Below are 13,582 nucleotides of genomic sequence, written 5' to 3'. Positions count from 1 at the left end.
GCAGCTGACATTTTTGATAGAATAGTTAATAAACAAAAACATGATACCTTGATATGATTGCTGAGAAATGTGCAACCCTTGACACTGGAAAAAGGTGTTTATCGAAATGTTAAATTTAATTTTTTACCAAATTGTTTCTTGCTGCACGGGTGCGCAATGGAACATGTTTTGGGTTAAAGTGCTACCAATCTTGTGTGGGTTGATTAAACTATTAGGATTCTTCATTTTTCACGATAACATCAAGAAATGTTTTTATACCATCTGGCCCAGTGTCACCTTTACGACGCAACACAAACTAAGTAGCAGAAATTTATTAAATTTTCAAGTAAAGAGCGAAGCCAAAATATCTAAACATCATCTTCTGAATTCTAATGATTTTTTTCCAAAGAAAGCAATTTAACAGTAATCCAGATAAAGATAAAATTGACTTTGTAATTTATAGTTTATATATTTAATTTTCTAGAATAAAGTGATAAGATCTTTTGCTGCTCCAAAATACGAATAAGGTTGATATGAAAACCGAGAAGCAATAAATGATCTTATTCCTTTCTGCATTGTATATGTGACCTCTTAACTCATCCAGTGAGTTTGTTTATAAGCCCCTATACATTGTGACGATAAAATTTTAATGAGAGCACTTCAAGCCTGCAGCAGAAATGTTTTTGTCATTCATGTAACAAACAGCCATGTTGAATCGTTGTGCCAATTGTGGATATTATGGAGCCCATTAATTTCTTGTGTGCCGATTTTGATGGAATATATTCGCATTGACATTACATTTTTTGCCTATTATGAAAGATGCAAAGAAAAAGAACTAAATTTCATTGGACATAAAAACTTTTCTAGTTTCGAATTTATAGTTTAACTAAAAAAAGATTTAAATGCCGATGCTTTCTCAATTGAGCGTTAATTGATACATAGGCGGCTTTGGCCGACGTTGAACCGTAGTAAGAAAGAATTGACTTTTTAGTTGAAGTATGTGGAAAAATGCAAGAAATAGGCATGCGATTCTAAATTTCCATGTCAAATGAGTTTCAACTACCGAAAAAGCTCAGAGGAAATGAAGTTATAACGGTTAAAGTGTCGTTAAAACTGTGAAATGTATTCTATGGAGTTGTACATACAAATTTGAAATTTTAACATTTTTTCACCATGTAGATACTAACGGCGCGTTTTAGGCTAAAATAGGTCGTCAGTAGCCTGTCTACATTGTGAAGCAAGCAACGATTATGCTGCTAAAAATGAAACTCAATCTATTGCTTAACATTTTTTCTTACCATGAAACTTTTGGCCCACGTTCAGCAGACATTATCTTTCATGCGAGATCAGAGTCATTGATATTCTGACTAAAATTTACTTTGGCACTTTTGAGACAAAATCAGTTTTCAAATTACCTACAAAATATTGAATCAGATCATTTTCTGAGAAATTTCTGCTGTTCTCAGTTTCCTGTGGCAAAAGACAAAAAGTTAAAAAAAAAAAATCTGGAAAGAATAGAATATATTTGGAAATCGACCGTCAACGTCATGTCATGAGACCTACGTCATCAAACGCAATTTTAGTCATAAGTGCATCTGTGTTTCAAACAGTCGACTTCAAGAAAAGAAATCACTCCTTTTTTACGTTGATTCAAGGTCTGTAGACGTTAAATTGATTCGGAAGTATTGAGTTCACACGACCGATAGCTAGATTGCGATATTCACCACTACCAGAAGTTGAAATGTGCGCTGAAGCAACGATTGAAGACTCAACGAAAGATCCTTCATCTCCTTTTGCACTGCAGCTATTACGAAATAAACGTTTTCTGATGCTTTGATGAAAGGACAAAACAACAAAAAATACTTTCACTGTTTTCAGGTTTGTAGTTGAATTTACAACACAACACGATTTTTTGTAGCCGTGAAATGAAATAACCATAACAATATTTTTTTAAAGTGAATGTCTTCTGAGACATTTCAACATGACATTTTCAACATTTTCAACATTTTCAACATTTTCATGACATTTTCATTTCAACATGACATGACTTCTGAGACATTTTAAACATGAGGCTGGTTGAACTTTATTTTAATAATTCTCAAACAAAATATTTTTTTAAGTGAGAAATATATCTGTATGGACAAAATTGCTTCTCAATAAAGTTTATGTTTTGTGTTTGTAACGAAAAGTAATACTGAACCTAATATAACCAATGAAAAGATTAACCTGTAACAAAGGCAAAGGCTGTATATTTTCTTCTTTGTTGCGAAGTTGGCGATTATTTTTCACAAACTTGTAAATAAGCAACAAAACAGTTCTAATTAGCCTAAGCGACAAATTGTGGCATATTACCTCTACAACTAACTTGGCAAGCGGACGCTTTATCGTAATTCCGTGCTTTACGTTTAATTTCGCATCTACAAAAATTAATATCTCTTTTTTTAGTTTCCAAAAGGGGGAAACGTCTCAAGAAAAATACAAATCCAATACACAAAGAGAGCCAATAACAAAACTATAATGCTCTCCACCGACAGCCTCCAACGTCCGTGCTATGAAGCATCGTAACAGGAAAGAAGAGATGGCAATTAGCAAATTTTAAAGTGACGTAACAATCAGTTTGTTACTGATTTGTGAGTGTCACAGGGGATGTGTCAAAGTTGAGCAATAGGTTAACTATGTTCTACTTTCCTTCAGATACAAAACATTTCCTGATGTTGAAATTTCAAGCTTTTGACGAACTTGTACCAACTTGATGATTTCAGCAAAAATGTATAAGCTTGTAAGCCACTAATAGGAAATATAATCATTTATGCTATACGTGTGAAAATTGGTAGGCCTACTAGCGCGTGTTGCACTAAGAGTCACAAAACTAAAAGCTATCACGAACTATGCAGCAACGACCATCTGTAAGGGCTAGAGCCAGCTGTGTTAGTTTGTTAAACCTTTTAGACTTTAGATTTTTAATTACCTAAAATTTCTTATGCATTATATTTTGGATACGTTGGGTCTAGATTCGACTTAATTACTGTATCGGCTGGCCGTTGATGAAACAAAAAAAGGCTTTAATCTTTTAAAGTGGAGAAAATTAGTTTATATATTATGCCTCATCCTAGTTTTCACCTAACTTAAAAGGTTAGGATGATCGCCGTTTGGATTACGCTGCAAATTGAAATCATTTTGTTTTCAAGTAAATTTAGAAATTTTCCCAGACCAACCGTTCGTCGTTTTATTACGAAATTCACGCTTGTCTTATAGAATTAATTGTATGCAACGTTATTGCGATGCAATGACGTACACATGCAGCCTAAATGGTTTTCAGGCATAAACATTAGACTCTAAACGTTTGCAATTACGACATAGTTACACGAAGTCGTGTGGTAACGTGCTAACAGTATATTGTGTATTTTTTTCAGAATTTTATGCAAAATGTGCTTTTGATATTTCCATTCATATAAATACAAAACACTCAGACAAAAACAACAACCCATTGCTTTTCGTGCTTTCCAATAAATGCAATTTCTATTTAATCTTCGAATGTAATTTCGATATGAAATTTGATTGATAACATCAAGCAGAAACAAATACAGAAAAGGAGATTGCTCATTAAGAACTTAAGTTCAAATGCGTTATGTTTTAATACTTCTGACGTGATTTGGTATTTGTTGAAATAGAGGATCGGTTTCAATTACTTTGTAGTTGAATCCGATTCGGTTAAGTTTGTTCACTTAAAAAAAAAATGCAGCCGCACTTCAGTGAAACGAGGCTCAAAAATATGCCGTTAAACATAGTTATCAATGCATTGAAAATAGAGCAAAGAAAATTTCGAAATTTCGATTGCTCTGCGTCATGGCATTATAAAGGAGTTTTAGACTTTTTATTAGACTTATGTTTTCTTTCTGTTACGACCAGACATTCGTTCTGGTATTAAAAATCTTAAGCTGCAGCAAACGTTTTCTGATTCAAAACAAATAACATAAACAGTGTGAGCAATACAGTGATGTAGAACACTAAAACCTCTAATACGCTAATCTACACGTGTGTAATAATTTAAAAACGATAGCATTAAACGAATGAATAAATTATGCAACATTTGACTTTTACTCAGCTCTTGTGTCAGCTGCTCTTCTTTGATGAACGGTCTATCATGCACGTTTGGCAAGACCTTAGTTATGTTTTGCGTAAACAATGTAATACACGTCATCAACTTGACATATTGTAAATTGTATGCAAAGTATAAGTGTCTAGAATTGTAGCATGATTTCAAATACTGAAAATTATATTACAAATAGGGGTTTTTGTTTCAAAACATAAACGTTGGTTTCAACAAAATAAAATAAGGAAAATCTGTTTTAAGAAAGGACTTTAGAAAGCACAAGCCAGCCTGTTTCCTGCCTTGACTGACATATGTTCAGCAAACTGTTCTTTGTTTTTAATCAATTCATTGTTTGGACTTATAATGATCCCTGCAGGGCGCCAAAACGGTAAGCACATACTTTCTAGCCTATTTCACCAAACTCTGCTAGCGACGTTGTGAGCTGGTGCAAACTTGTTCTACAATTCAATATGAGATATCTTTACATGCCAACGCGGTGCGATTGATTGCAGCGTCAATAGCTACGGTACATAGGATTCTTTCACCAAGGCATCAACAATGCTTGAATTACTCCAAGCAAGGGTTGTTCAACTTTTAATATTTTTTCGTTTTTGAAACAATCGTGAGAGCTTAACAATAAATTACAAAACCGAAACATTATTCTGACTCTGATATGATTCAGTTTCAAGCTTGCAAAGCAAAACTTTGTAAGTTTGGTTACCATGCAACAAATTGGTGAACAAAATTCCTACGAATTTAATTTGATTCTTTTACAAAATGCCCATAAGAAGTAGGCTACCATATTAATGCATAAAGTATGTGCTACAGTACCAGTACAGTACCTTGCCGTTGTGCAATCCTGGTAGAGAATCTCGAAGTCTTTTCTTGTAATTAATTTGCACCGATTGACGCCTGGTTGAATCGCACCCAGGCCTCGCAACACACGGACCTGCAAAGTTCGAAAATACTTCTTTGGGAAAGACTCACATCAAATTTCAAGTGGTTGATACCGAGCAAATGCCTTACTTTCTATTTGAGAGTAATGACTATTGGCTTTATTTTACACCTTGTTTATAGGAATACTGTGTACTGTTGTTGGCTTACTTGCTACTATGACTACTCGCATAATCTGACTGCACATTTTTGTAATGTATCAACAAAAATAGTGAAAGTTGAATTTTTAACTACAATCAAAATTTTAACAGCTAGTTTTATGCTTCATCAATAACAACATTATAATTTCGGTATACATTTTAAGCAAACTGATTAATTTTGTTTTACATAAAAGTGTCTTTTTTACGCCAATACACTGTTTATTTCTACAGGCTATGTATTTTCTGTTTGTGTCGGATATTAAATAATGAAAAATACAAGCAAAACACGCAACAAGAACATTACACCTGCCCAAAATGTAAGGTAGTTAACGTCATTGAAAAAAAAGTTTTAACCATTTGTTGCACGCATTATAATTAACGAATAAATATAAATTAACTTATTTTTAGCTATAGTTGAGTGCAGTGCGTATTTATCCTTCGTGGAATCGTTTAACCTTAGTCCATTGATACAAATGTTCTACAGTTATATAGGCAGGGTACGATCCAGCAAGTAGTGTTAGGGGGGGGGGGGGGATTTCAACAAAACATAATGATGTTTAATCCGACCTTGCAAATACATCATGGATAAAGTTACTTTAATGGGGTTTAGGGGGGAAGGCAATCGTCCCAATCGCTCCCTTCCTGGATGCGACACTGCACATGAGACGATGAGGAAAGCTATCGATTTATACAGTTGGCCTAATTTGCTAAAGTTAATTAGTTGATTTAGGTAAACATCAAGTCCTTGATCACTTTTGGTGAAAAAGATTATCGTACAACATTAGAAATCAAATCTTGTCACTGCTTGTTCGTTCTTTCAAAGAAGGTTTCAAGAAGAATAAATTAGCGATCAATTTTGTTTTAGAATTTATAGCTTTTCAAAAGTTTATGAATGAGGTACTTGTACGACACTCATCACAAAGTTTGCTTATACCAAACAAAGACTACAAGAGTAAATCTCTTACATTGTTGTTCATTACTAACCTGCTCCACATTACAAACTACAGGTGTGATATTGAGTCTCTTCAGTTTAGTGTAGACCGTATGCAAGCCACCAACCAAATGCTTTAAAAACAAGTCAAATGCCTGAATAGAATAAAATGTGTACAAGTTAAGCACATTTTTAATCAATTATTAAGTTATCTAACATTAGCTTCCAAAAACAGTCACAAAACTTTGTATAAAATTTAATGGCAACCATAGGTTATGTGTGTCCAAACCGAATTTATTTGGTAGCAGCTAAACAACAATCTACAATCAAAAACTGAATTTAAAACGAAAATAAAATACAAAAAAGACTACAAAAAAAACAATTTTATTTTCTTTCAGAAACCTATTTTTACTGTCAAACAACTGCTCAGTCTACAAAACAACTTTATAGGCATACTTGCATGTTTTAACTGAAGAGTTTTTAAAATATTAAAAATTAAAAAAAATTTTGAACAAATTCACGCTGTTTTGTTCACTTCTGTAGGCTACAATTTTGATAAAACAGAGCACTCGGCACCTCCTCAAATGCATGGGCGCCGATCGCTCTCTAAAATTGGTGGGGACATTTAGCCTACTAGGAAAGGTAGAAAGGGGCGACGAGCGAAGAGAGCTAGAAAGATTGGGGTCTGTTCTGACAAACAAACAAATACAGTAGATACAAGTCTAATGCGATGTATAATTGTATATATATTTTAATTGTCAGTGTCAGCATTGGACAACAGACTTCCAAACACTCGGCAACGAGTCTCCGGCGAATTAAAAATGAAGTCCTTGAAGAGATCATGGAGGTTAATCGAATTCAAAACTTTGTTGTGCACATGGCAGACCATTGCATGATTTAGCCGTTTCTGTGTCATGGTAGATCGTAACCAAGTTTTGACACGTCGCAAAGTTGAAAATGACCGTTCAGCTGAACACGAGCTGGCTGGTGAAATGAGCAAAAGTCGCACAAAAAAGTTCCACTTGAGGAAACATTTGCCGAACAGTGGATGGCATCTTCTTGAATATCATTCGAAAATCGTCCACTGACTTTCTATTGTACTGTTTTCGAAAGAAGCATAGTTCTTGTGCAAGGGACTCTGCGTCAGAGAACTCAGGATAATCGTCTACCACTAAAGAGCAATTCTTGTAGAATTTTACAGTGCTCAAGATCGGTAGACTTAAAATAGTCAGAGAGATTTTACTGCGCGCTGTCAATGACTGCAAAATACTCTGACCGATATTTCGTCTCTGGTGTTTGAAGTTGAGGAGGTTGACCATGGCCATGTCCATGCTGAAGACAATCTGGGATATTTTTGGGACGTGACAGTTTCAATGATTCAAGGTTGCGATCCTCCATTAGCCTCTCAGCATTTACAAAGACACGATGAAATTCTTCTTCACTGCGTAGATGGCGGAGTTTAGCACCTTCAAGCATGCCAGCCACAGTCACCATGCAACCTTGCAAGGCTTTGTTAAACGTTCCATGCACTGAATGACAGACAATGCCGCTAATAACCCAAGCCCACGCGACGCAAGAGAAAAAGATTTCAAAAACAAATTAGCAGTTGTTGCTACATTTGAATCAAATTGACTCACGACTGCTTCCAAGGCTTCCAATACTGATTTGTAATTATCAAGCACTGCTTTTACAGAAGCTGCACCTGTTTTCTCTGGTACGTCATCAAAATAATGTGAAAAGATGGCGGGGACATATAAAAAGATGGCGGGAACATGTAAAAAGATGGCGGGGACATGAAAAAAGATGGTGGGGACATGTCCCCACTGTCCTATAGGGATCGGCGCCCATGCTCAAATGACTCGATATTTAGTTCCGTTGCAATATAATTGATACAAATATCACCCTTCAGCAGTAAGGCCACACAATTAAAAGTGAACATAAATTTATTTGACTAATTCTATAGGTTAAGCTTGAAAATTAGTGCAGTGATATTCTAGAGTTTTATTATACCTGTGGAAGACAAATATATTCATCACATCCCAAAGTGAAGCTCGCTACTTTCGACCCTCTCAATTCCACCATAGTACATTCGTTGTTCGTTGGTATATTTTCAACGGGAGGGGGCGTGCTGTATGCTGGTCGGTCCATCTGCAACGATGAGGTAACAATAAACGGTTACTATAGGGATGGAGATTTCTACATTGATGACGAGCAGTAATTAAGTTTCTATTCGAACAAACATAAAAAATGAATTTGGTCCCTGATAAAAACAACAAATCTAAAAGAAGATTTTCAGCAAAGATTCCTCTCCTCTTCAATAACAGTAATAAAGCAATGGAGTAATTATTATTGCAATACAAAACTCAGCTCTTTTAGCTACTCATCTTTTTTAAACTTGCAGCATTCCTGCGGCCAAATATTCAATGTCCGCTCATTATAATTCTCCATTGCTTTGCGCAATAAATACATTAGTATTATTTGTAAAGCACTTGACATGACCTGATCAGTGATCGAACCTGGGACCCCTGGAGGATGTGACGTGCACCCCAAATACTCGGTCACTGACTTAATTCATTAATTGGAAAACAGTGAAGTAAATAAATGAAGCATTAACAAAGCTTTGAAAGTGGAAGCTACATTGTAATTTTTGTTCGTTTATATTGAATTAAAGCCTAACACCCAACCATGCGGCAATAGTTGTGTTTCTTTTTGATTCAGGCTGCAGGGCTCACTCCAGCCAAGCTCAATCAATACGAAGTCATAGAATGACCAGATCGATTTCATTTCAACACAACGAAAGCTTAAGCGTTGACACGACGTTAAATGATGTTTGTTCAACGTTAACAAAATAGTAATTTATGATTTCAAAGCTGGAAGGAAACATACTCAAGAAATGACAAATTACATTCATTTCCCACCAATTATAAACTCACATTAATAACATGGGTTTGGATTAGCAAAAGTTAAGGACGCTTGTGATTGGTTGAACAATAAAGAAACGCAATTTAACGTTACTATTACATTAACAATTGTTAACAGGTATTTGCTGTTAATATTCGTATGAATTATATTATAACCGTGATGTACAATGCAGGCAGTACACGAAAGGCATGCCTTGCCAATTAATATTTACCTATCATAGTTCCACATTATCGAAATAACAGTAATGTGTTTGTTGGTTTTGTCCGAATTAAAGAAAACAGAAGATGGCTCAGTTCTATTGTTTTTGTCTATTCCTTCTTGTTCTTGCATGAAGTTACCTCTTGTTCAACAGTTATTAATTTGGGTAAACAAATAATTTTAATTATAAATAAGAATTAAAGCGTCTGTAGGACATAATAGTTTCCTTATTTACCATCAATCAAATGCAAAAACATTACGTTAGCCAATTGTTTTTGATCGGTCCATTACTTAAAAGACTGACTCACACAAAGCAAACAAGTGAGGTAAAAGGTAATGAATTAAGTGGTACAAGCAACAGCGGCAGATAGTCATAGTTTGTATAGTTTTCAATGATTTTGTTACTTTATCGACTGAAGAACCTGAGTATTCAAAGCAATTGCATTTTAAAGCAAACTTTCAAGCAATTGCAAGAGAAGACAAAAGTTATGAAATTGTAGATTGAGTATACAATACATCCCAAACTATCGGAATTATCGTAAGAAGTGCCAAGTGACTCTCCGATTATTATGAGAATTGATGAAACGACCTAAAAATTGCTACTTAAATGTCAACGTCATCGAGATGCAACATTCAAAAGGTTGACGTCGATCATAAACGGTCAGATAAAATTCAAAATGGCGGACAATAAAAAGACGTTTTATTTGGATAATCTCATGTCGCCATTTTCCGTTCATGAAACGTGAAATAAATCGTTTAAATTAAGTAAGCAAGATAACTAATCTTGCGGCTTCGCGTTGAAAATTGCCAAAAATCTTAAATATCTCACGCTAACAACTGAAGCAGTGTCAATATGCTTGGGGAAACGAACGTTTTGTTATAAAATATCATTTGCAAGCAATGTCAGGAAAGAGGAAATTGTAAAATTATTTAGTTCAAAGACTAAATACTCGACAATTCCTTGATAAGGTTTATTTAATAGACCAATAGAGTCTTACCAACTGAGTTGAGTTTATTGGGTGAGTATCACAATTTCACAAATATATTACGCGTTATTTATGGGGCTTGTTTCTTCCACCCCTGCCCAAGACATTCAATTTTCGATTTAACTCATTAATTTACATCGGTCAAAAACTTTGTCATTCCAAATAACACACTCTGTACAGCGTGACTAAGACAAATAAAGTTCGATAATAATTGGAGAACGAACAAAACCACCATTCTTCTTCTTACAGTAAGTCCAATTGTAAATAAGTAAACGCTTTTTTGCTGTTATAATGTTGTGAAACGTTCTAACAACGCAAAATGACAACTTGGTCAGATATTGTCGAGTGGTGTGTGCATTGAACTCATCAACAACCGTACATGCTTAAGTGGCTGGCAACTTATTAATTTCTTTATCAAATTTAGCGGATGAGGCAAAAAAGTTAAATAAAAACTGGCTCTCCACAGATAAGAAACCGAATTTTCAAACACTCGTTTTTCAAACAGCCAAGGAAACGTTAAAGCAAATGATTAAACGTATTCAATTCGTTTTTCAGATTTGTTTTGAAATGGGCCGTCCTACGTGAATGTGCACCAGTTGTGCAGGGGTGTATACAAAAATCAGTAATAAAAGTTATTATGAAAATTTTTAGAAAAAATATACCGGAAACTAATTTTATGTTAGTTTAAAACTTTACCGTACCTCTACATTAATTTAACGTGAAATGTGGATGGAATTATGTTGAGTTGAGAAAAATCTAGCACTATATTCAAACTATTTGTTTTTACATTTCTGTATTAACTCAAACAATAAATACTATTAATACTACAAAAGTTCTCAATGCCAAGTAAAAAAAGCAAATTACATATATTAAACTACATCATCATAGGTATCAATCAATCAATATAGGTATTACATCAATTATAATTATAGTTTACTTTCTAAAACCTCTACAGCTTCTTTCACCCTAAAAGAAGAATCATCAGAAGGTCGTTATTCAAATAGAATCCATTAGATTTTATTTGAAAAAGGATCTTATGTATCAACTCATGCATACGTTCTGTAGTAACAAAACAAAGTAAAAAGGAATCTGCATCTGGAAAGAATCTTAAGAAGGCGAAAAGTGGTGACGTCATTTGGACAAGCTATTAGCGACTTTCCTAAAACTTTTCTAACTAATTATTGAAGGAGAAACCTTGTTTTGATGTTGCAAGATTTCCAAAATTTACGAGCAGTTAAGAATTGGATGAGATTGTTCATCAAGCATTTTGCATCAAAAGAGCCTAACATGTTATTGAGTTTGTGATTAGTAATGGTAAAACCTTCTCTCTTGAAAGTTAAATACAAATGAAATAAAATAATTGTCACGTGGGAAAGTGAATTTACTGCAAATAGAGCATAAAATAATTTGCAGTAGAAATGACAAGGGATTCAGGGGGTGCTTTTAGACTCGGACCAGCGATGATTTTAGAAGCCCACAACCTTTTCAAAGGGGCAGGGAGCATAAAGAAACCATTACGTATTGTTTTGATATAGTGAGATGTTTTTAAAAGAATCTTGCTTTGGGACCAGAAGATCTCATTGGCACTTGGCCCAAATTATCCTCTCAACAGCTCTGACGATTTGACGGCATGAACAACTACCCAAAAATCTTTGTTCATGTTGTTTAGTTTTGATGCTGTTAATTTAGATTTTGACTCCGGCCAAAGTTGAAAAAGTATGACACTTCGCAGCATGGGATAAAGCAGCTCAAATAACAACGTAAATGACACACTGTAGTTTAATGAGTGTCTGGAATCAATTTTCATGAGCGTATGGAGGGGTAATAAAAAGAGCAAAGGTCCGTTCAAGTTATGCGCTGACACGTGGCCTACAAAGCATCTTAATGCTAGTTCACATCATTTGTAAAAAAAGGTAAAAAATCTCGGCATAAAATTATTTTTTCCACTCTAGCAAAGCAACACGAAATTTTCAGGTGTTAGATGCCATCTATTTTTAGCATTTTGTTAACTCGAAAAACTGCGAAACCGGTTGCTCTGACAAGTCTTGCTTTCTACAAATTCTCGGTAAAGATAAGCATGACACGCTGTGTCTTCTGAAGCAATTTCTTTTTGCCTTTTCCTTGCTCAAGACAAAATTAAACGAGAGCTTGCCACTTGGACATAGCCCAATCACTTGCAGCATTCCCAACAAAAACATCATCAGGCTTACTTATTTAGAAGCAACTAAACAAAAGATTTTTAACGATGCGGCGCAAGAATAGAATGAAAAATAGGCTATTGCATTTTTTTTTTTCGAAAATCACAGATCATTCAAGAAATGAGTTAGTAGACTACTTGCTCACCTTGTAAGAGAGTTGAGAAACCATCATGTTGTCCCAGGACTTGTTATGCATGCCGAGCCTCATCACCGACATCTGAGGTTTCTTAAAAATCAATTGATCTACCGTGCACATAATCTACTGTGGAACATTATAAAGAAAAGATAGGTAAGATATACTTGATCTCTTATAAAACAATATAAAAAACACAACAGCTATTTTCTAACTGACATCTACCATTTCCAGCTCAGTTATTTTGTTTTGTTGGACATTTTGTATTGCTGGACTTAGGCTACCGGTATTACTAAAACCAGTACATAAAAAATAGCACATTTTTAAAGCCGGCAAGAATCCAAAAAATGCCTTTTTAAAAGTATTTCACTGCGTCCTTCCTTTGCAACGTGTTGTCGTATCAACTAGCTATTGAGCATTGTCCAATTTGCTGGCAAGCCATTTTAAATGTCGTGCTGCTAAAGACACAGCCACATGCTCTAGAGCGGTGTCGAACCGGCGTCCTTTTAAGTGCCATATGAATGCACGTACACTGGTACGAAATCATTGCAGAAATGTTGCAGTTCTGAAATGATTGCTGAACTTCTCTAATGGAGGCGGGGTCGACACCTATGAGAACACTGCCATTAGCCCATGAGGGGGAAAACCTAATGCAGCGAGGAAAAATAACTAGAAAAGTTTTGCCAATGTCGAACATGACAAGAAAAAGGCCACTTAGCACTGACAACAGTTACAGACATTAAAAACAGTGTTTTTGATGACTCGGGAAAATTTTGCCACTTTTGTTGCTGTTTCGGAAAGATTTCAATGTATTTGACACAAGTACAATAAAATTATCTGAAGCTGTTTCCAAGAATTTGAAAAGGAAGTTATAACATTGTGAAAACGTTTTGCTAATTTTTCCAGTTTTCAAATAGCAACGTATTACTGCATTGCACAAAAGTGCAATTACATAAGTTTCAAGCTTGTAAAAAAGTGTTACAATGACGATTGGAAAGAGGATAATCTATATTTGGATCATCAAAATATTTTTAGTAGTTTGTGCATA

The 13,582-nt window shown here is 34.8% G+C and overlaps 1 protein-coding gene across 1 annotated transcript in view; it reads right to left on the bottom strand.

Moving 5' to 3' along the window:
* The window catches only part of LOC145779470 (dachshund homolog 1-like), a 38,624-nt gene extending 25,965 nt beyond the window's left edge, over positions 1-12,659 (bottom strand). Inside the window, exons 1-4 of the mRNA XM_082591069.1 lie at positions 12,547-12,659; positions 8,108-8,245; positions 6,151-6,252; positions 4,915-5,021 (exon numbers count right to left, since the gene is read on the bottom strand). Of these exons, the coding sequence (XP_082447195.1) occupies positions 4,915-5,021; positions 6,151-6,252; positions 8,108-8,245; positions 12,547-12,657 (458 nt within the window). The 5' untranslated portion in view covers positions 12,658-12,659. The remainder of the gene's footprint in view (positions 1-4,914; positions 5,022-6,150; positions 6,253-8,107; positions 8,246-12,546) is intronic.
* Positions 12,660-13,582: the final 923 nt, after the last annotated feature.

Source organism: Aplidium turbinatum, chromosome 11, assembly GCF_918807975.1.
Source record: "Aplidium turbinatum chromosome 11, kaAplTurb1.1, whole genome shotgun sequence".
In the NCBI taxonomy this organism is placed as follows: Eukaryota; Metazoa; Chordata; class Ascidiacea; order Aplousobranchia; family Polyclinidae; genus Aplidium; species Aplidium turbinatum.
This window is presented reverse-complemented; position numbering and strand designations above follow the sequence as displayed.